The following is a 19,742-nucleotide window of genomic DNA, read 5'->3' on the forward strand; positions in this document are numbered from 1 at the left end:
TCCGGTTACCGGTATGAAATTATCGGCGAAGGATGTCCATACACGCTGGTGACATGACGATGCTGAAAGTCACGCGCGGCGATGTACGATGACAGCTGGAGATTAGATGTGAGAGGCAGGGTGGAAAACAATACACTTGAACATGAAAAAAAACCGGTTTCTGGTACCTTGTTATCACTTCTTATATACTCGGTTCCTTCTCCTGAGCAAAGTAAGTACCAACAAGACCCCAGACTCTCTTCCCTATAGCTAAATGTTCGGTTCGAATATTCAATATTAATATTCAGACATGGCACCTGCATTCAAGTTTCGTCGTTCTTCCCTGGTCTCTTGTTGCCTTCTTACTATCTTAATTTCTGTTTTACTTGTTTTTCTTCGTTAGTGTCTCTCTTTCGTTACTATTTTTACTAATACTATCGTTGCTGATGTGGCTAGTGTTGCTGCGAAGTGAACTGAAGCGAATCGCAGTGAAAATTACACTTCGGTAGACTCCGACCATCGAGTTTCTTCGGAACAACGAAGTCAATTGAAGCCCGAAGTGTGAGACTTCGGTTGACGTCATTGACATCGAACTTGTAAGGTCTACCGAAGTGTCTCAAATTTCTACTTCGATTCGCTTTAACTCCCGGCGGGCTGTATATGCATTGTTTTAAATTAAAATGATGTGTACAGCCTGCCGGGATGATCAAAGCCTTAACGTTTAACCCCGAACTATCAGTTGTGAGGCACAGAGCATTAGTATGTTCAACATGTACAATGTTAGCATGTTTGCCTGCAAGGTCTCAATCGTTTATTTGTTACCGAAGAATTAGTAGAGACATTTGGAGGTACTGGATATCTGAGTTGGATGTGCTACTAGTACTCAAACTCAAGAGTTTTCGCCACGGCTTGGCATCCGAATGGTGGCGGAGTGGTGACAGAGCATCGTACACTCAGATACAAGATACAGGCCGTAATACACTCACCGATACATTAGTCTTCTGATAGAATTTACAGATACCACCGGGTATTGGAGGCCATGCCCATACGCGGCGACAACCCGTACCATTCATTAGGTCAGGCGCACAACAAAGTTAAGTTAGATGAGGGTGTATATGAAGTGTCAGTGGCACTGGCACTTCGCACAACTACGTGACGCCAAATACATTTACCAAGTTAGGATTCCAGCCACGGCCGGGAATGGGTCTCAGAATTCCGATCCTAGTACCCGTACCCGTAATCCCCATGACTCGATGAGTTACCCGTACCTGTGCATATCCCGAGCATTGCCGCGTCCTTCAGGCATTTTTTCTAAAGGTATTTGGGTATCATATATAACATACGAGAGTCAGAGAAACCAAATCAACACACTCATTGCATCATGACACCCACGTCGCAGCTCTGTCAATCAGATCTATTCAAAAAACGCTCAGAGGTCCTCAGCCGCGAGGCTCGAGTGGATCTTTCGTACGAGAGGGCCAAAGCCATCGGCTTAGCACTCGGTGCATATCAACCTTTTCTGTTCACGGGACACGTCTTGATGTTATATTTCAGGCATCACTCTTCATGATACTTTGCATCTAACGCAAAAGTTTTGGGACATGCACACGGACCCAATCATGGTCCTAGATGGGGCCGCGTCCACGTTGCTGACCATTCAGTACAATCTGGTCGCAGGAACCCTTGCAAAATATGCTGCGACTACTAGACCTGATTTGGTCTCCCTCGTCGAGGACATTCTTCGATGGAATGTCAGGTAAGCTAACCTTGATGTATATTTTATGAGGGACTGCATGATCTTTTGCAGTGGCCAATTCTGCCTTACCGAGCTGGGGAGAGGCCTAGACATCTTCCGAATGAAGACATCAGCGACACTTCTGCCAACAGGTGAATTCGATCTTCATACGCCGTTGCCCTCGGATGCCAAGTACGAGATCACTATATCCTCGAGACCTGTTAATCATTGTAGCACAGGTTTATGCCACCAACCGTTCCAGTCAAAGGTCTTCCATGCGTCGCCATTGTTTTCGCACAACTGTACGTGGATGGCGAATGTCGTGGACCTCGACCGTTTCTTGTGAATCTGAACGACGGATATGATATGTGCAACGGGGTGACTTCAATGCAAGTGCTTTTTTAAATTCGTTCCATCGATTTCGAACTGATTTTTCCATGACTATTAGGTTGCTACCACCTAGAGGAGGCTCGTCCCCCGTCAACCATGCGCTCACAAGCTTCAATCACGTCCGCTTACCGCATTCGGCCCTTCTCGGGGACCTCGCCAAGTCCAACACAATGCATCGCGACTTCATGTCGTCTATATGGCGCGTTGCGGTCGGGTCGCTAGCGATTGGCTCAATTGCAATACCTAATCTTCAGGTGGGATCGTACATCGCTGCGCGTTACTTTCAGCGTCGTCATGTCACCAGCGTGTATGGAAGTCCTTCGCCAATAATTTCATACCGGACGCAACAGCTCCCGTTACTCCATGCCATCGCTCAGGCGTCCGTTTTAAGAGCGCTTTACAAATGGGGCATCGAACGGTTCATGGACAAGAATCTTGATGTTCGTGTGCGACACGGCGTCGCGGCTTGCTGTAAAGCAGTCATGATTCAACATGCACAAGTTGCAAATTACGCACTGTCTGAAAGACTCGGAGCTCAAGGCCTCTTCGAATATAATCGGTTGTCCAACCTTTATGTATGCCTTCTCTTGGACAGTCATGTTAGAGCAAGAATTTATTTGTTTCGCAGAGTGACGTGAGGGGAATTAGCATCGCTGAAGGTGACATTTTAGGTAGGTGGCTTTTAGCCTTCTCCGGTTACGTGATGCTGATCAAATATTCCAGGACTTTCCATGCGTCAGTGCAGTACATCGACGTTCGCGCATACCAGATACTTACAGATAAATTATAGGGCTCGTGGCAGATACCCTGGCGCAAACGTACGAGCTACCTCTCTCGACACACCCAGATGGACCACTTGCATTGCACGAAATCTCGTTATTCGACGAGGCAACCGAGACAGTTTCCTCCTCATCCGATTTCACGCAAGGGTTTATGCAATATGTGCAGCCGCGCTGTCAGCTGATGGTCGAATCTATGGGACACCGTATGGCCTATGATGCCGCTGTCGACCAAAGGGTTTCCCAATGTCTCGTCGATCTGTATCTCATCAACGCGATCAAGACAGATGCCGCGTGGTATATAGAACGTGGCATGTTTACGCGGAAGGCCATCGTGCACATGGAGGATGTTGCGTTGTCGGCAGCTTTGCCTCGCCTGGATGAGTTGCTCACTGCGATGGAGGTTGGGCCATACGTGTCATCACCCATCATATCGGATAAGTGCTGGGAGGAATTTAGAAAGATGTTGCCTGTCTATAGCCCCCCTCGGGCTGAGGCGCCAGCGCAGCCGACTTTGATTTTGGAGCGAGCTCGAATGTAAAGTTCCGGGTTGCTGTAGCCCTGCATAAATATAGCATAGATTTTTGGCGACAGTTGCTCATAACTTTCCGTCAAGTTACTCATAAGTAGCCAATGATTCGTTTTTCTCCCCATTTACTCTTCCAGGGCAGATTCGTGCCGATAACCCTTAGCTGCAACAACCCAGTGCAAGGCTGTTTCAACGCGTCTCGGAAAATCTTGACGCCAGTCTGAAGTTTTCTATTGCAAGTGACAAATCGACAGGGTGTTGTAGAATCTGGTAATGAGAAAGATGAGCATCCTCCAGTCGAACATAGCTGTGATATCTATTCGGGTACAGCGGTGGCAAAACTGCCAATTGTTCTTGGCAGAGATGAATAGCCTCCTCGATATCTCTGTTCTTCAGATTCTCCATGAAACAAGAGCGGAGTACCAAGCTCAAATTGTGAAGATATGTGTGGCGCTGTGGATCGTCATACCCTCGATTTTTATGTTGGCATGAGCACTTACTTTTCGTTATACACCCACTCTACAATCCTCCATCGTCCCAGGTCTATAAAACAATCTGTTCAGATGTTCGTTTCGCATGAAGTTGAGCGTTTCGGTATTGCGTCGGAGAATGCCCAGCTCGTTGGTGGTCTAGCAGAACTTGCATATCCAGTTCGTGCTGGTGATTTCGAAGAGAAACATGTCATTGTCTTGAAGTTTGGTAACGACTCCGGATCTGAGCTGGAGGGGTATAGAACGGTGAAAAGACAACATGTCTTCTTACGGATCCATCCGATTTAACGCACTGAAGCGCTCATCTCGACTCCAACTCGTTCGACCTCAGGCTGGCATTCAAGTTTGGTGATAGAGCATGCATCGCGATGTGGCCCAGGACACCATTGAAATTCGGTGACAAGCTCCATGGTACGAGCTGCCTTTAAATTATCAACATTGGACTTCGAATTGACTTCGAATGCATTGTAGTACTGCCATCAGCCGCTTCACGGGTTAGTTCTGCAGAATATGGACAATTGTCGAACTGGGTATTATCGCCTTCCACTATGTTTCCCAGTAACTGGTACATTATCGTTTGGTCCCTTTCCAAGGTCAACAGTTCGTCCACCGTTTATGCTATATATGCGACGGGTGACGGGCGTCCTTTCGATTCTTCTGACGTACCTGTCCAGATCTAATGGCCAGCATGCCGTGTTACCTACGCTATTCACCGGAGGTCTGGGCGGTGCGGCGATATTAGGACTCAGAATATCAGTCTATGAACAAGCAACAGCGCATGAACCTATAGCAATTATACCGCATCAACACCAGCAAAACCTATTGGAAATTGTTAAGCACATATGCGTGTTTGTAGCAGGAGCACTTACTTTTCGTTATGCACCCACTCCACGTTCTTTGTCGTCCCTGGTCCATACCACACAATCTGTGGCAAATGTTCGCTTCGTATGAAGGTCTGTCCACCTGTCTTCTCCGCAATGTCCCTCAATCCTGCTCGCAAATTCCACACCTCCACTTTCCGAATTCCGCTTCGTCTAGCTGCCTGCTTAATCTTTGCGATCAATCCAGGAAACGTGTCTTCGCTGGCCTGGAGCCGCGTGACGATTAACGTTGGTGGGGGAGGCTGCATTTCAACGCTCCAGCTTGCGTATGTGTCTGGGTTACTCAAGGACTGTACACCCCAGAATCCACCTGCCATAGAAAAGTTCGAGCCGTACGTCGCCCGAGGGATTTGGAATGCTGCGACACCATTTGTTGGCAAGCATGTCACGAGTGCTGTTGGGCGCCCCATATCGTACGACTCGTTCTTCACCAGCATGTTCTCTAGCTCCTTCCTAATCAACCCAGCATCATGGTCCCAAAGACCCTTCAGCTGCTCCTGCGTCAGCCACTTCCATCCCTCGTCATCCCCCTCCTCCGTACCTACTTCCCATATAGTCGATACCGGTCCCCGTTTCTCCCATCCACCTCCTTTCCCCTCAGGGCCTGCTGAGTGGTAAAATTCCTCACCAACATCACTCCATAGCACCGAGAATAGCCCCCCGCCAGCATCTGCTACCTCTTCCGGTGGTGTGCCCCACGCCTTTGGGAATTCAGGAAGATTATCGCGCGAGGCAGTCACCCAATGCAGAAGACACATCATGTGCCTTGCATAACCGCGCCCACGTTTTGAGGGTGGGGTGAAGACCGCGGCGACGCCATATGAGGTTGTTTCGTGCACAGAGTTGGGTCCAGAAGGAGAGGAAGGAGGATAAGCAACAAGGCTTGCTCGCTTGTATCTGGTCCCGTGGAGCACGTTAGAAATCTGCTCGTCCGTCAAGGGCACTCGAGTCACTTACGTCCTACAAGCACACATGAAATCGAGTGTCGTGGGGTTCTCCCGTGGTGCCAGTACCCTTCCCATCTCATTAGCTCTCTTCTACTTGGAAAATGACATACTTACCAGGTGATCATTTTCCCCTCCTGTGCGTGCTCCAGAACATCCATCTCTTCATCTCGCGTGATGTACTCCGCAAGACTCAGGGTACCACCCAAGTGCGGCCACCTTCGGCGTCGTGTCTCTTCAATCTGTGCAGGCGTCGCGCGGAAGAGCGAGATCGATGCAAGTTCTACCTTTGGTTCTACCATCGGAGATACGATAATTCTCTAGTGCTTGACCAGAATAGAGATAGTGGGATTAAAGGATGCGCCTTATATCTCTATCACAACATTGCCTCCCACCCACGTCAATGCACAACTGATCAAGATTTATCACGATTGTCACACATGGTCGCGCAATTCCTGACCCCAATCTCCCAAGGTCCAATCGACACCGGGTGCCAAATATAGCCTGCGCCGATTTTACACCAGTGACCACCGTGCACCTACCAACTAGGTTGATGATTGAAATACAGGTGGGTGCACAATGCAGATAGCCCCCGTCTGACGCTCGTTATGATATTTCAGTGTTCAGCACAAACAAAACGTGCATCTAGATCCGTCTCAAACGAACGGGGACATTGACAACGGGGACTCTTCTTTGACTCGTCACCCGCGCCCTCTCGTAGCGCATCAAAGATTCTAAAGTTGTTCATGATATCCGTAATCCGAATTAATTAGAGGATTTCCTATTAAAAAATACTAATGAACCGGACGACAACTGTTCGTAATTGACGGATATGACGATAAAATCAAGACAAATCAAGACGTGGAATTTTCCAAGTGACCCCAGCATCACATATAGAAGTAGTACTTGATGACCACAAACAGAATCACAAATATCACTAGCCCAGATAAGATAGCTTCTCCAAAGTCACCCCAAAATGTATTGACACTGAATTGAGGGCGAAGCGGTGGGTCTACAGAAACGGTTATCTTGTGCATCCTACCCGAACTACCATCTCGAGGAACGATGAAAAGAGTCTGTCGGGTTTCATCATAAGTATACTTATCGTCAGCGTTGAGGCCCGAGACCACAAGCTTCCTCCCATAGGTGATGAGGGAAGGTACGAAAATTTCAGTCTCTCTAGCAGTAAGAACGATATTGTCCTTGGACTCGGGCGACCTCCACTCAAAAACAAACGTCCCTGTGTTCAATTCGTACTCGAACCGGGTGGGTATGCCAGCAGTCTTTGCTGCGTATGGTCGGACGACAGACGGCAAGATGCGGCCACCGTTATCTAGCGTGAATGAGAATTGGTCCAAGTCGAGAAGTGATCGAGGTAATCCACGCCTCCGACTGAACCAAGAGAAATTTTCCCCGTTCCAGTCATCGCCTTGAATGTCATTATTGTCGGGGTTGTAGTTCCATAACCTGCAGGAATATCAATAATTGGTCATGCAGAAAGCACAGTACACACGTAAATCCGACCAGGGATCTCTCAAGACCTGTCATCATGGCGTCCATCATCCTTTCCTGCCATTTCCAGTCGTCACTCTCAAATGCCTCCTTGTGACTGAGACCGTTCGTCGTTAGGTATATATACTGATAGTATCGTCAGACTTACTTCATGTCCATGGGTATCCCGCACTCTCCAATCAGAATAGGCTTCCCGCCGAGCACTTTATAGCCATGATCCACGATATTCTGGATTTGGAGTGAGTAGTTTTCTCTTGCACCTTGTTGGCCCCAATACAAGGCTTTCAGCAGGAACATTCCCTGAAAAACGATATAAGCGTCCAGAACTCGTGTCTTATTTTACCAAGGATAATACCCTGGATAAGCCTTGCACGTTCACCGTGAAATCTCCAAAAGCCTTATTGAATAGCGCATTAAGATCATACCTATAACAGAGATAAGTAATATGCTTTTGAGACCATAGTTCACAAACCAATGTGGGGTAAACACCATATTGGGAAGTTGATGTTCTACTGTCCACGATGGTGGACAAAACTATAAAAGTTGTCAGGAAACATAAGAGATATGTCACACAACATGCCTCGTTAGGGATTGGCTCTACAAAAAACATTTTATCGTTCGACATCGCCTTCCGAGCGCAATCTGTCCACCGTTTAAGGAATGGGTAATAGAAATCGGTGTACCAATCAACCTTGAAGTGTGTGAGCATCCATTTTATGATCCGTCGCACATGCATACCTTACGACCAGTCATAGGGTCCTTGACAAAATAATTTTCGCGCAGAACGACACCCTCGTTCTTGCTGTTGTCCCACCCCCAGACGCCGTGCATCTCCCATACACACATGCCTTGTGTTGGACCATCGGGGCGCCAGGCCTTCCGACTGGCGGAATTCAGAACACTCCGAGAAGTGAGACGAGTAGGGAAAGGGAATGAGCGTGTCCAGTGGGAAACGAGAGTGGGGTATCCGCAGCCAAGCATAAAAGATTCGAAAGCGGATGCTGGACGTGGCCTGTCATTAGTATCTCAAACATCGGATATAAGTCAAGCGCACGCACGGACATGCGAAAGATGCAGATCTGTATTATAGTCGAACTTGTGTAACGAAGGCAATTCTATGTATCCTCTATGGGGCTCGTTCATAACCTGTTTCAGATTAGCACTATAAAAGTCAAGCATTACACAGGCTTGCCTCAAATCCAATGACTCCATCCAAACCATCCAGAGCCTGTACGACTGTAGCGTACATATCCAAGAATGCATCCTGGAGGTATTGCTGAACTGGCTTTGTCTGGCCATCAGGCATGACAACCTTCAACTTGGGTGCGAAGGTATCACCAGCCCAGAAACAGGTGCTGAACGGATAAAATCCCATGTCAACATGATGGGGACAATAGACTAAACTGAACGTACGCCATGGTCGCGGCGGCCAACTTTTGGTATCCGCAGGGCCAAATACCACGTTCCGCTTCAACGTGACCGCCACCTTTGACTCCCAGCAGCCATGCTGCCCCAGACTCTTCGAGTGCATGTAGGTCAAACCCAACGGCATTGAGAGTCCACGCTGGCGCGCCAGAACCACCCGAGTATCTGGACCAGACATCTTGATGAACGACGACGAATGCACTAAGTCCGAACGAGGGTAACAACAAGAGAAGCTTGCGAACGTATGTCAGATATTCCTTATCGTATATGCCACTATAAGGATTGCATTAGTGACATGATAGAGAGATGAATCTAATGCGTACAGTCCTGCATGTTCGACAGCTTCCCAAGTCACGAGAAAGCGAACTAGCAAAGTGTTACCATGCCGAAAGAATGTTAGACTATGTAAAGACGTACTAAAGGTCAAGCCCCATCTTCTAAGACGGGAAAAGTGCTCGGGTGCTTCCTCCAGTGGAAATGGACGGCCAACAAACGTAACGACTTCGTGGTCGCCGGGAAATGTACCATGGTCATGGTTCATTGGACTGCAAAACGTTCAGCATTATGTTTCACGTAGGTGAGGTCAAATCCTACGCTTTGCTGCAGCCAGACACGTTGACGCCACGTAAACTGCAGATGCGCCCATAGGCATCAACAAAGTGCCGCCCGTTAGGCTTTATTTCTCCTCCAGTTCCAGTTCGAGACCAATCATGTGCGTATGTACGAGTCGAGCCAGGTATGTATGAAGGCAATAAAGAGGGATGGATCTGACACCACGGTTAGCATTGGACATCTTACACTGGACTCAGAGTCTCAGACCTTGTCTAGAAGTGGATCCGGCTGTGCATAAGATGGAGACGGGGTTGGCTTCGGACTTCCTTCAAGAAAGACAAAGGAGTTCTCGGAGCCAGATGGGCTGAACATCGGTGACTGTGACGCGGGTATCTGGTCAACGTCAGACTAGAAACAATTGGATGGAATATTGCCGTTGCGGTGTGGTAACACCTCAAAAGCAATGGTATAAAAGGAAATGCCCTGATGAGACAACTAGGAATAAGGCAAATCCGAGGAGATCTATGGGCGGTCAACTTCGCAGCGAAAAGGAAATGGTTACTGTGTTGAAGTGGACTGAGCTAAGTTAGTTGGTCCAAAAGTTTATAACTGTGTCCGAAAGAGGAAGGTGGTTGTTTGGCAAAGGCTTTAGATCCAAACAATCCCATTTTATTGAACATCTTAGCGGCGCCTACGCGGCTACATCAGTGAATTGATGAGTTCTTGATTTTGTAGCCATGCGAATTGTAGAATGATGGAATTCTGCTTCTGCTAAATATGACCAAATAAACCATGAGAAATTTGAATTGTAGATACATAGCCGATGAATTGAGAGTAACATGAACAGTGTATGACAATGTTATGACGTTTCTCCATTGCAGCCGACGAGGGACATTAGCTTATTTGTGCTAAATATTTTGAGCATTGTCATATTGTGTGACTTGTCATTTGCATTACAGCCTCATCCAAGGCCTTCTCATGGGAAGTACCTTTGGCACTAGTCAATGAATGTAGAATCATGTAGGACTTCGTAGCAAAGTTATGACCTGTGGCTGCAAAGATCAACAGGGGATGACAGCTCACCCCTCTCATACCTTTTTAATGTTCAACTTTTTCGTTATATATGTTTTCAACCAAAAGATTATGCAACACCTTGCCGCAAGAAGTGCCCTTTAGGACTGATCAATGTATCTAGAATAGCATTACACTTAATAACAAAATTGTACTGGGCCGCCCTTGCAGCAGACAAGAAGCAGTAGCACACCTCTCGAATTATTTTCGTTCTTAATTTTGTTTGAGCTTTTTGTTTGAGCTTTTTAAAGCTTTCCAAAGCCTTGCCCAAACAGACTGATATAACATATGTACAGTAAAAACTATTTGAACATATCAAATCTCTCAGGCTGTCGTCAGATTCAGAATTAGCCCATCCATACGCGCTGACGTCACAACACCATGCATCCATCTTGACCAACTTGATCCTGGAATTGTTGCATCAGTCTGTCCACAGTGTCGATGTACTACTTAAGGATGACATCGATTTCTGAGAGAATGGGTTTTCTAAGTTTCTTCCCTGCAATAATAGCATAAGATTCATGTATGAAGTATGATAGCTTGGCAACTCACAAAAGCTCTTTGTCTCAGAGTAGCCTCTGACGAAAAGGACACATCAGCAGTCTACTGCGTGATACAGTTTAATTGGGTCAGTGGAGCTTACATTTTTGACCACCGTAGAGTAATAGCTTGAGGGCGTTCCAGCCAAATTGGGAGCAAATATCATCTAGCATATCTGGAATGGCAGACTTCTGACACTTAGTGCCATCGGCAAGCATGACTATGAAAAGGTCGCGCCAAATCCAAAGCATGACACAATCGAGGTTGTGTACGCCAGTGAAATGGAAAGACTTGACAACCTTGCCAGAGGAGCACCTAATCTTTACAGAGATGTACATGTTCATAAAGGAACACTTGCACCTGAAACAATATAAGTTACACCAAGGAGGACATAAGACACCTTACCCGACTTGTGCATCACCGATCTGTTCGATTGCTTTAAATGCACACAAAAGACAATCATGGGCCTTTGAAAAGTTTGTGCCGTACTCGTATATCATTGAGCCAGTCGATGAAAGTACTCCAAAGCAAGAAGGACCTCTGACACATAAAACTTGGCTTGATGAAGCAAGAATTGTTTGTGTTGGATGTGCGACATGGGGTCATCTCCACTAACGTACTCCGTGACAAAGTACACGTGCGTCTCAGTCTGGAAACATACTAAGTGTAAGCCAAGTAGGAACGGCTGTCGTTCCCGAGCAGCAGCCAAGGATACTCATTTTTCTGAACTGGCACTACAAATTTTGATTAAGTGTTTTCATCGCATCAAATTTATGAGACATACCTCTCGACCTCATCGTTATCAATTATAAACTTCTTCTTGAGCACGTTGATGGCATACGACCCGCTCATCTTTTTCTCCTCCGTGAGCATGACTTTACCCTTCCACTTCATAAGGAGCAGCCTGCAGTTCCTGTGTGATTGCTGAAATTTAAAGAAGGAAAAGCAAAGCAGGAGACAAAAATACCTGTGTAGTGGGCACTAAAATGCCTTCAAGTTCGACATTTTGGTCGCAATCATAGCCTGAGTGCAGCTGTGTTTTCATTTGAAGGGTTTCTGCATGAACTAGGACAAAGTTTAGAAATGATGAGAATGTCGTTAAACAGGAAGAGGAAGTGATCCTGCAGATGTTAGAATCCACGACCTGAAAGACTGGAGGGCATTGTAGAAATATTCGCGAAGGCTCGATAATGGCAGATAGACATACCTCAACAGCACACTCATCTCAATTTCATGGATCGCTCTGATTTTGCCCAATTTATATTTCGATTTACATAAGATGCTATTCAAGACCTTTTCATATGAGATACAAAGAAACAAGAGAACCAAGTCAAATTGTTGCACACATGCCGTGTAGTCTAATTCTAATGAACAATTACAGGTGGGTGCGCGCGGATGTCAGTGACGTGAGTACATGATAATGATCATGGTGAACATCTAGAGGTCATCTGAAAACAAAAAGCTCTAGCACCTACTGAGCTTAAACACCATAAATTAGAAGTACAGATATTCATCATGATCTTCTGCATCCCAGTCATCTGCGCCCTCTACTCCTTTGTCTTCGTCATAGTTTGCGTCTTCATCTTGGTCTTGGTCTTGATCAGCGTCTTCATCTTCTTCCCCGTCATCGTCACATTCCCCCCTTGCTCCGTCATCGTCATCATCACCACCATCGCCATTACCAATATCTCTTCCATCCTTATAGGGCGGAATACAGCTCTCCCAATCCCCGTCATAGCCATTCTGGTTCTTCCTCTGACATTGGGTCATCCCCGGGTCCTTCGTCCGCGCAAGCCTTCGTTATCTCCTGCAAGAACTTTGGATGTCCAACTCCATGGTATGTGTACTGCATGAACATGTCTCTGTCCACGAATCTGAGCAGTCAATAGTTTGAGTGAGGACGACAGGATGGGATGCTGTACTTACATGCCAACATAGTAAGCTTCCCAGTCATCTAATTCGCCGCACTGACGTGTGAATGACTTTCCATGGCGAAGGGAGGTGGTTCTGCGGCCAGAAGCAAAAGCTGGGATCAGGTGTGCACCCCGGATGACCTGACCAAGGTCCAGAAAACCAAAGGCATCATGGTCAGATTCCTTGATGAATGTGACCTTCGGAAGCTGAGCACAGCTCATCCCTGATTGATGGTCACTCAAAGGTGCCAACCATCTCACAAAAAGAACCTTAATTTGGTGTTTTTTGACTCGACCTTCAATATTAAGCCATGCATTCATGTGATAAATGCCCAGAACTCGGGCATACCAGTATGCATGTTGAGGTTTTGTTTCGCCAGATAATATCATGACATCGCACTGAGTCCAAGGATTGACAGTGTCATACTCTTGTCTAAGATTGTAAGTCATGTAATGGACCTGTGGGTTGAATGATGGTAAGCCAGCAAATGTCATGAGCCCCTTCAGTGACAAATTCCGTATTATACAGGCCACCCGACCTCCATAATATCCCATATGAGACGAGCCAGCAGATCATGGGCCCATGTTGTGTATATTCTCAATGATGACGGATGGGCCGGGACACATATTATTTCCGATGGAGATGGGTGGGCCCATGTATGCCAATGATATATATATCCTTGATGTCGATGGATGGGCCGGGGGAATATGATCATTCATGGAGATGGGTGGGCCCATCTGGGTAATATGTAAAGTAGGATATTATAGACAGCTGGGCTGAAGAGAGATGTAAGGCAAATATTGTTATATAGATGGGTGGGCCGACGGGGGTGTATTACATATATGGGTGGGCCGAGGTAGGGGAATATTACATAGACAGGTGGGCTGATGTGGGGTGTATTACATATACAAGTGGGCTGACATGGAAAGTATTACATATACGGGTGGGCCGACAAAAGGGATATCAAATAGAGCAGTGGGCTGAGGGTGCAATAAAATATTTATCACATAGACAGGTGGGCCGAGGTGGGGTATAATTATATAGATGGGTGGGCCAACATAGGATGTATTACATAGACGGGTGGGCTGACGTGGGGGATAATGCATAGATGGGTGGGCTGACGTGGGGGAATTGTACATAGATGGGTACATATATGGGTGAGCCTAGATATGTTCCATCAAGACATACAGCTGATGTAGCCACCAGAAAATCAAACACGTAGGATACATGTACACTATGAGTGCATATACCTACCATTGACCACCAAATCTAAACCCCTAAGCACAAAAACATGAATCGACCATGTGTGGCATTGACCAATAATTGAAGACTGAAGTGGAGAAACCCCACACCTGAACCCTGGTGTGCAACATATCCTATTTCTAAGCATGGACACCAGAAGCACAACACTCACAAAAATATAGACGTCAAATTTTCAGTGCCAAACCCCAAACCGAGATGTACCAACCCCTGAATCCTGAAACCTGAGACTGCTGGGTCTTGGGTTTTGGGGTTCGGGGGTCCGGAACTCGAAACTTGGGGAAATTTGGGGAGATCAATAAAATTTGATTTAAAATCGAATTGATTGACAAACACATTGACTTACCCATGTTTGAAATATATTTTTGTTTACACATACCGAGTTCTGAGTTCTGGACCCCGAAACCCGAGACCTGGCAGTCCACCATTCTGGGGTTCGGGGGTTGGTAAAATGTGTAGGAATATATGAAAGGTTGATGTAAAATTTTTTGAAAGATGTCTCATATCAAATGTTAAGTCCCGAGTTTCGAGTTTTGAATTTCAGGGTTCGGGACTCCGGGTTTCGGGACTTGACATTTGATATGAGACATCTTTCAAAAAATTTTACATCAACCTTTCATATATTCATACACATTTTACCAACCCCTGAACCTCAGAATGGTGGACTGCCGGGTCTTGGGTTTCAGGGTCCGGAACTCGGAACTTGGTATGTGTAAATAAAATATATTTCAAACATGGGTAAGTCAATGTGTTTGTCAATCAACTCGATTGTAAATCAAATTTTATTGATCTCCCCAAATTTCCCCAAGTTCCGAGTTCCGGACCCCCGAACCCCGAGACTGCCGGGGCTTGGGTTTCAGGGTTGGGGGGTCTGGAACTCGGAACTCAGTATGTAGAACAAAAATATTTTTAAAAAATGGGTAAATCAATGTGTTTGTCAATAAACTCGATTGTAAATCAAATTTTATTGATCTCCCCAAATGTCCCGAGTTCTGAGTTCCGGGACCCCCGAACCCCGAACCCCGAGACCCGGCAGTCTCGGGTTTTGGGGTTGGTACATCTCGGTTTGGGGATTGGGGGTTAGTAAAATGTTTACAGATATACGTAGGTTGATTTAAACATTGTCTGAGAGATGTCGTTCATCTCAAATGTCAAATCCTGAGTTCCAAATTTCGGACTCGGCACCTGGCACCCGGGACTCGGGGTTCGGCATGGATAATTTGACATTCGGGTGTTGGGGTTTTGGGTGATATCTACCTCAATCTACAGTTTTGAGTTCTGGATATCAGGACTGATCATTCAATCATTCAATTGTGGCATAGGTAACATGCATTGGAAAATATTTATGTACATCTATCACTGAGCAATTATGTAGCCATTTCAACCTTTCCCTCAACATCCATCTCCTCATCAGAAGAATCATATTCTGGCAGGAAATTACCTGGTTCATTAGGGACCACAAATTCGCCGGAGGATTCTGGCAAGAGGTTGCCTGGTGCATCCTGGAGCACAATTTTGCCAGAGGATTGTGGACCCTCAGGCTCAACTTGGGTGGGCTCAACCATGGGACCTACCATAGCAGATCCATGCTCAGGCGTCAAGGGTGTGGGTTCCATCACTGAAATGTCCAAATCAATGAGGTTGGAAAGTGCAGAGGGGAGGGGTGACATGGACAGGGAGGATCTCCTTGATCAAGCAACATTGATGCATTGGCCGGTGTGTCTGGAAGTGAAAATGAAGGGTGCCGGTCGATCACTGTGCACCAGAGGCTCTCATGGAGGCATTGCAGGGTATCAATCTTAGTGTCCTGCTCCTGCACCCGAGCCTCAAGAATCGTGATGCGAGCTGCACCATCCCAAATTGCGATTGCCATGGAATGGAGATCCGGCATGGGAACATCGAGTGCTGCATGAGGCACTGCGATGCTGGAAGACCTGACTGCTAAGTAAAAAATTAGGTCAGCCGGTCATCAAAGGTTTGGGTGACTTACCAGCTGGCACAGGTGCAGGTGCAGGTGTAGGTATCTTCTTGATGGTGATGGTCTTGCTGCGACCATGTGACTGCACCTGGGGTGTAGTTGCAGCAGGGATGGCCGGAGGTCGGGATGGGCCACAAGATTGACTTCGAGTTTGGGCCCTTGACCGGGAGGGAGACCGAGCATTGGATGGAGCAGGGGCAGGTGTCTTGGAACACGTCCGGCCGGTGGTAGACTTCCCTCGGATCCGTTTGGGTGGGGATCCCAGAGATGCAAGGTTGCATTTGATCTTCTTGGTGGAGCAGTGGATGCAAGACAAGCAGGGGAGACTGGTCCTCTTGTCCAAACGAGTCACACAGGGCCAATTCTCCTTGACACAATAATGGCAGGGGTTGTTCTGTGGTATCCGTTAGTAGATGGACGAAGGGGAATTAATTGGAGTACTCACTGGGCCGGGAATGGTGATATCAAATGTGGTATTGGCCGGCGGGTCACCATCCGAAGCACTGGAAGTATCTTCAGAGGGCTCCTCAACTTCTGGATGACTGCTGGAGGTTGCCTGATGGATCATTAATACACATATGAGTTTCTGGAGAACTTCTAAGACTTACCTGAGCCTCCGGACGACTGATGCGAGCCTCTGGATGACTGATGGGAGATTTCTAATGTAATGGGAATGAGTGACAATTATACATGAGATGTCCAGACAAGTCCGAACGACTCACTGTGACCTCCGGACGACTGCCAGCAGTCAGCTGTGGACACATGAGCATATATTTAAGGTCCAAATGGATAAATCAGACTTACTGAAGCAGGCCCAAATGATTGCTTCTTGGGGGAACTGGGTGACCGAGGCAACTGGGGCTTCCTTACAACAATGGTGGAGCGCTGGGGAAGGACGACCTCTGGCACTCCACACGAAATTGGCTGCAACAAATTGAGAGCATGTCACAAATAAGCCAGAACACATACCTGAACAATTGGGTCTTCATCATCTTCTGACTCCACAAATGGCTTCAACTTGGGGAGTTGAGTTGACTTGACACGCTTGTGTGCCTTCATCGCCGACTTTGGAGGTTGGGAGGAGTGTCCAGAAATCATTGGAGACTTCCTCTTGTTGCTCCCCCCAACTTCCGGCTCCAGGTCGACAGAGGTGGCCTTACCTTTTCCTTTGTCCCGGACCTCGGGGGTCGTCTTGCTGGAAGGTCCGGTGACAACTGGAGGTGAAGGAATGACAGGGGTGGGGGAAGGGACAGGTGCAGGTGAAGGGACAGGTGGAGATGGAAGATTGACAGTCAGTGGGCCAGTGGAAACGTTAGGGACAACAGGGAGATCACAGGAATTGTCACCCAACACCTCCCAGGCACGGACTTGCTTGTACCAGGCGTGTCTAGCCACCTGGGGGTCATCATGGCCAATGCTGTGCCAGTTGGGCAATGCCCGGGGAGTCATGGAACGCACCCTCATCAGCTCCTTAGAGCAGGATGCCACAATTCCAGGGATGTATTCCCCTTTCTCATAGGCCCAGATGATGTCAGCCTACCCGGACATTAGAAACATTAATGTTACACTAATTTAATGAGTTCAACATAGCAAAAGAGTGGTGACCTGCTTTGTCAGAGCAAGGTGGACGTCCACTGAGCCGGCCAGGATGTGCCGGGCACTGGCAATGATGCCCAAAAGTTGAGCAGTGGATGCCTGGAGGTTGGCCAATGAAGATTGAACTTGAGTAGACATTTGGATGGAGTTGACAGATGTGAGAATGTTGAAAGCAGGGTGAAATCTGTTATCACTAGAATGAAGTTTCAAAGAAACAATACAATTGAAGGACAATGTTGAAAATCGTTCATTGTTTGTGTTTGTTTGGTCATGGTTCAACTTTCGGCAATCACCAGCCATCTGTTGAACTTTGACGTTATCAGTTATCAATCAGTTCATCAGTTCATCAGCTCATCAGATATCATGAGTTCTCAACCTGGGGTCAGATTTCATGACCCTCCAGTCACTGAATTCACTTCAATGGATGTGGATGAGTCCTCCCAGTCCTGGATGTCCCTTGATATGTTTTGTTTTTTCTGATTTCAGTCAATTGATCTGACATGGTTTAGATCCATTAGATGATATATACCTTGGGCTGGATGATGAGTTAGACTCTGATTCTGGGTCATCTGGTGGTTTGGATGTGTTGAATGTGATTCCCGGTATGTTTTCCAATTCAAATGTATATATTCCACATGTGCAAATTCATCACATACTTCCAGATCCATCATCTCTGGCTGTGGCGGATGGACTGGCCCTTTACGATGACCCGGACTTGTATCTTGGTCCGGAGGATACCTTGATTTCGTCTGATGATGCTCTGGTTGTACCCGATTTTCCTATGGCTGGTGAGGTCATTCTTTCTATTTTATGTTCACCTTTCATGGCATTTCCCCAGTGAATGAATCGACTCTGGAGCCTCATCCGGCCACTCTGGTTGTACCAGAGGCACCCATACCTTGTAGGTATAGTCATATCATTTCATGTTCTTTACTCATGTTATCTCCCAAGCTATTTCAGAAACTGCCGAATGTCAATTGCCTGAGCCAGAACTCAACAATGAAGCACTGCGTGCCATGGTTCAGGAGTTCATGCCAATCGGATCTTATGATCAAGCTGAAGGTAAGTATGCAACATTTGATTATTTATCTCTGCTAATATCCTGCAAGTTCAATCAACTGTAGATCGCCTGGGTGATTACCAACAGCGTCATGGAGATCTTCCTGCCCCTACAGTAGCACAAATTCTTGAGGCTGACAGACCATTCAGGATGGCATGGGCTGAAACATGCGACAAGCTGCGGAAAGCAGATGCTGACCTCCGGAGGATGCAAAGGGTAAGGGAGTCAACCTCCGAAATGCTGAAGGTATTAGATACCCTCATTGAGGCCTTTGAGGACTCAAGTAACATGTAAATATTGATCAATGTCTGATAGTAAACACATTGCAGTATACTTTACCTGCTAAGTACTTAATACTTGGTACTTGTATACTGTACCTACTCAGTAGGTAGTCCTTGGTACTTGTATACTCTACCTACCCAGTACTCGCTGTCCAGTTTTCTGTGCTTGGTACTTGGTGCTCAGTACCTGGTGCTTGGTACTCGGTACTCGGTGTTCGGTGCTCGGGGCTCGGCACTTGGGCCTTGGTACTCGGTACTCGGTGCCTGGCATTCGGTGTTCGGTACTCGGGCCTTGGTACTTGAGATTTGGGATTTGGGATTTACAATTAGGTCATTAGTACTTTGACATATACATAATAGCACATATGACATTACACATGAGGGCAGGAACATATATGTACATTAAGTGTGTCCCCATTGTAGAAGAGGAATGGGAAGTGGGTGAATATAGGTGGTATGAGATAACTCAAGTAGTCCTTGGTGAGCGAGATATATGTCGGCCCAAGGGGATTGCTACTGAGAAGGTTCCTCTAAGTGTATAAAATGGAGGGAAACACTGAACCGGGCGCTTGATCAGGCCTGGTAAGGCGCGCGACGATGAGCGAAGCGTGAGTGAGTGAAAGCGATGTGGAGCGCCGATGAGCGATAGTGGCCGACGATAGATATCAACGCGCGACTTATAATGGAAGCGCGTGCTTAAGTGGAAGCAGTGCGTGTGCGGGTGGTGGAGCATAGCGACTCTTAATGAGTCAGAATACTAATGGACAGAGTTTCTAGTAATGTATGGCGGCGGCGCTCGTATTGTACTTAGATACTTTAGATTTT

At 46.9% G+C, this 19,742-nt stretch overlaps 4 protein-coding genes across 4 annotated transcripts; 1 reads left to right on the top strand and 3 right to left on the bottom strand.

Moving 5' to 3' along the window:
* Positions 1 to 1,360: 1,360 nt before the first annotated feature.
* F5891DRAFT_1188835 (acyl-CoA dehydrogenase NM domain-like protein) lies at positions 1,361 to 3,424 on the top strand (the record flags this gene model as incomplete). The annotated part of the gene is made up of 8 exons (XM_041367047.1): positions 1,361 to 1,481; positions 1,534 to 1,735; positions 1,787 to 1,906; positions 1,954 to 2,016; positions 2,163 to 2,679; positions 2,733 to 2,775; positions 2,828 to 2,839; positions 2,895 to 3,424. 8 exons carry the CDS (start codon positions 1,361 to 1,363, stop codon positions 3,422 to 3,424), a joined length of 1,608 nt encoding a protein of 535 aa, XP_041225723.1.
* Positions 3,425 to 4,706: 1,282 nt separating this feature from the next.
* Positions 4,707 to 6,030, bottom strand: F5891DRAFT_1146018 (uncharacterized protein; the record flags this gene model as incomplete). Its single annotated transcript, XM_041365020.1, has 4 exons — positions 4,707 to 4,722; positions 4,773 to 5,681; positions 5,742 to 5,798; positions 5,846 to 6,030. 4 exons carry the CDS (start codon positions 6,028 to 6,030, stop codon positions 4,707 to 4,709), a joined length of 1,167 nt encoding a protein of 388 aa, XP_041225724.1.
* A 474-nt stretch (positions 6,031 to 6,504) lies between these two features.
* F5891DRAFT_1034463 (glycoside hydrolase family 5 protein) lies at positions 6,505 to 9,827 on the bottom strand. Its single transcript, XM_041361754.1, has 14 exons — positions 9,485 to 9,827; positions 9,260 to 9,432; positions 9,083 to 9,210; positions 8,989 to 9,031; positions 8,654 to 8,938; positions 8,433 to 8,595; positions 8,299 to 8,386; positions 7,979 to 8,241; positions 7,821 to 7,931; positions 7,713 to 7,774; positions 7,596 to 7,665; positions 7,389 to 7,540; positions 7,242 to 7,337; positions 6,505 to 7,195 (listed from the first exon to the last, which is right to left on the bottom strand). Exons 1-14 carry the CDS (start codon positions 9,587 to 9,589, stop codon positions 6,616 to 6,618), a joined length of 2,319 nt encoding a protein of 772 aa, XP_041225725.1. The 5' UTR covers positions 9,590 to 9,827; the 3' UTR covers positions 6,505 to 6,615.
* Positions 9,828 to 10,917: 1,090 nt separating this feature from the next.
* On the bottom strand, positions 10,918 to 11,873 carry F5891DRAFT_980442 (uncharacterized protein; the record flags this gene model as incomplete). The annotated part of the gene is made up of 5 exons (XM_041377001.1): positions 10,918 to 11,143; positions 11,234 to 11,264; positions 11,490 to 11,551; positions 11,613 to 11,752; positions 11,796 to 11,873. 5 exons carry the CDS (start codon positions 11,871 to 11,873, stop codon positions 10,918 to 10,920), a joined length of 537 nt encoding a protein of 178 aa, XP_041225726.1.
* Between the last annotated feature and the right edge of the window lie 7,869 nt (positions 11,874 to 19,742).

The sequence above is a fragment of the Suillus fuscotomentosus genome, assembly GCF_016647785.1.
Source record: "Suillus fuscotomentosus strain FC203 chromosome Unknown F5891scaffold_28, whole genome shotgun sequence".
NCBI classification, from domain to species: domain Eukaryota; kingdom Fungi; phylum Basidiomycota; class Agaricomycetes; order Boletales; family Suillaceae; genus Suillus; species Suillus fuscotomentosus.

Coding starts and splice junctions, on each gene's coding strand:
- F5891DRAFT_1034463 (XM_041361754.1), bottom strand. CDS start 9,589: ATGTTCAGCCCATCTGGCTCCGAGAACTCCTTTGTCTTTCTTGAAGGA. Junction 9,433..9,484: donor CGGATCCACTTCTAGACAAG/GTCTGAGACTCT, acceptor CCGTGGTGTCAG/ATCCATCCCTCTTTATTGCC. Junction 8,596..8,653: donor TTGGCCGCCGCGACCATGGC/GTACGTTCAGTT, acceptor TTATCCGTTCAG/CACCTGTTTCTGGGCTGGTG.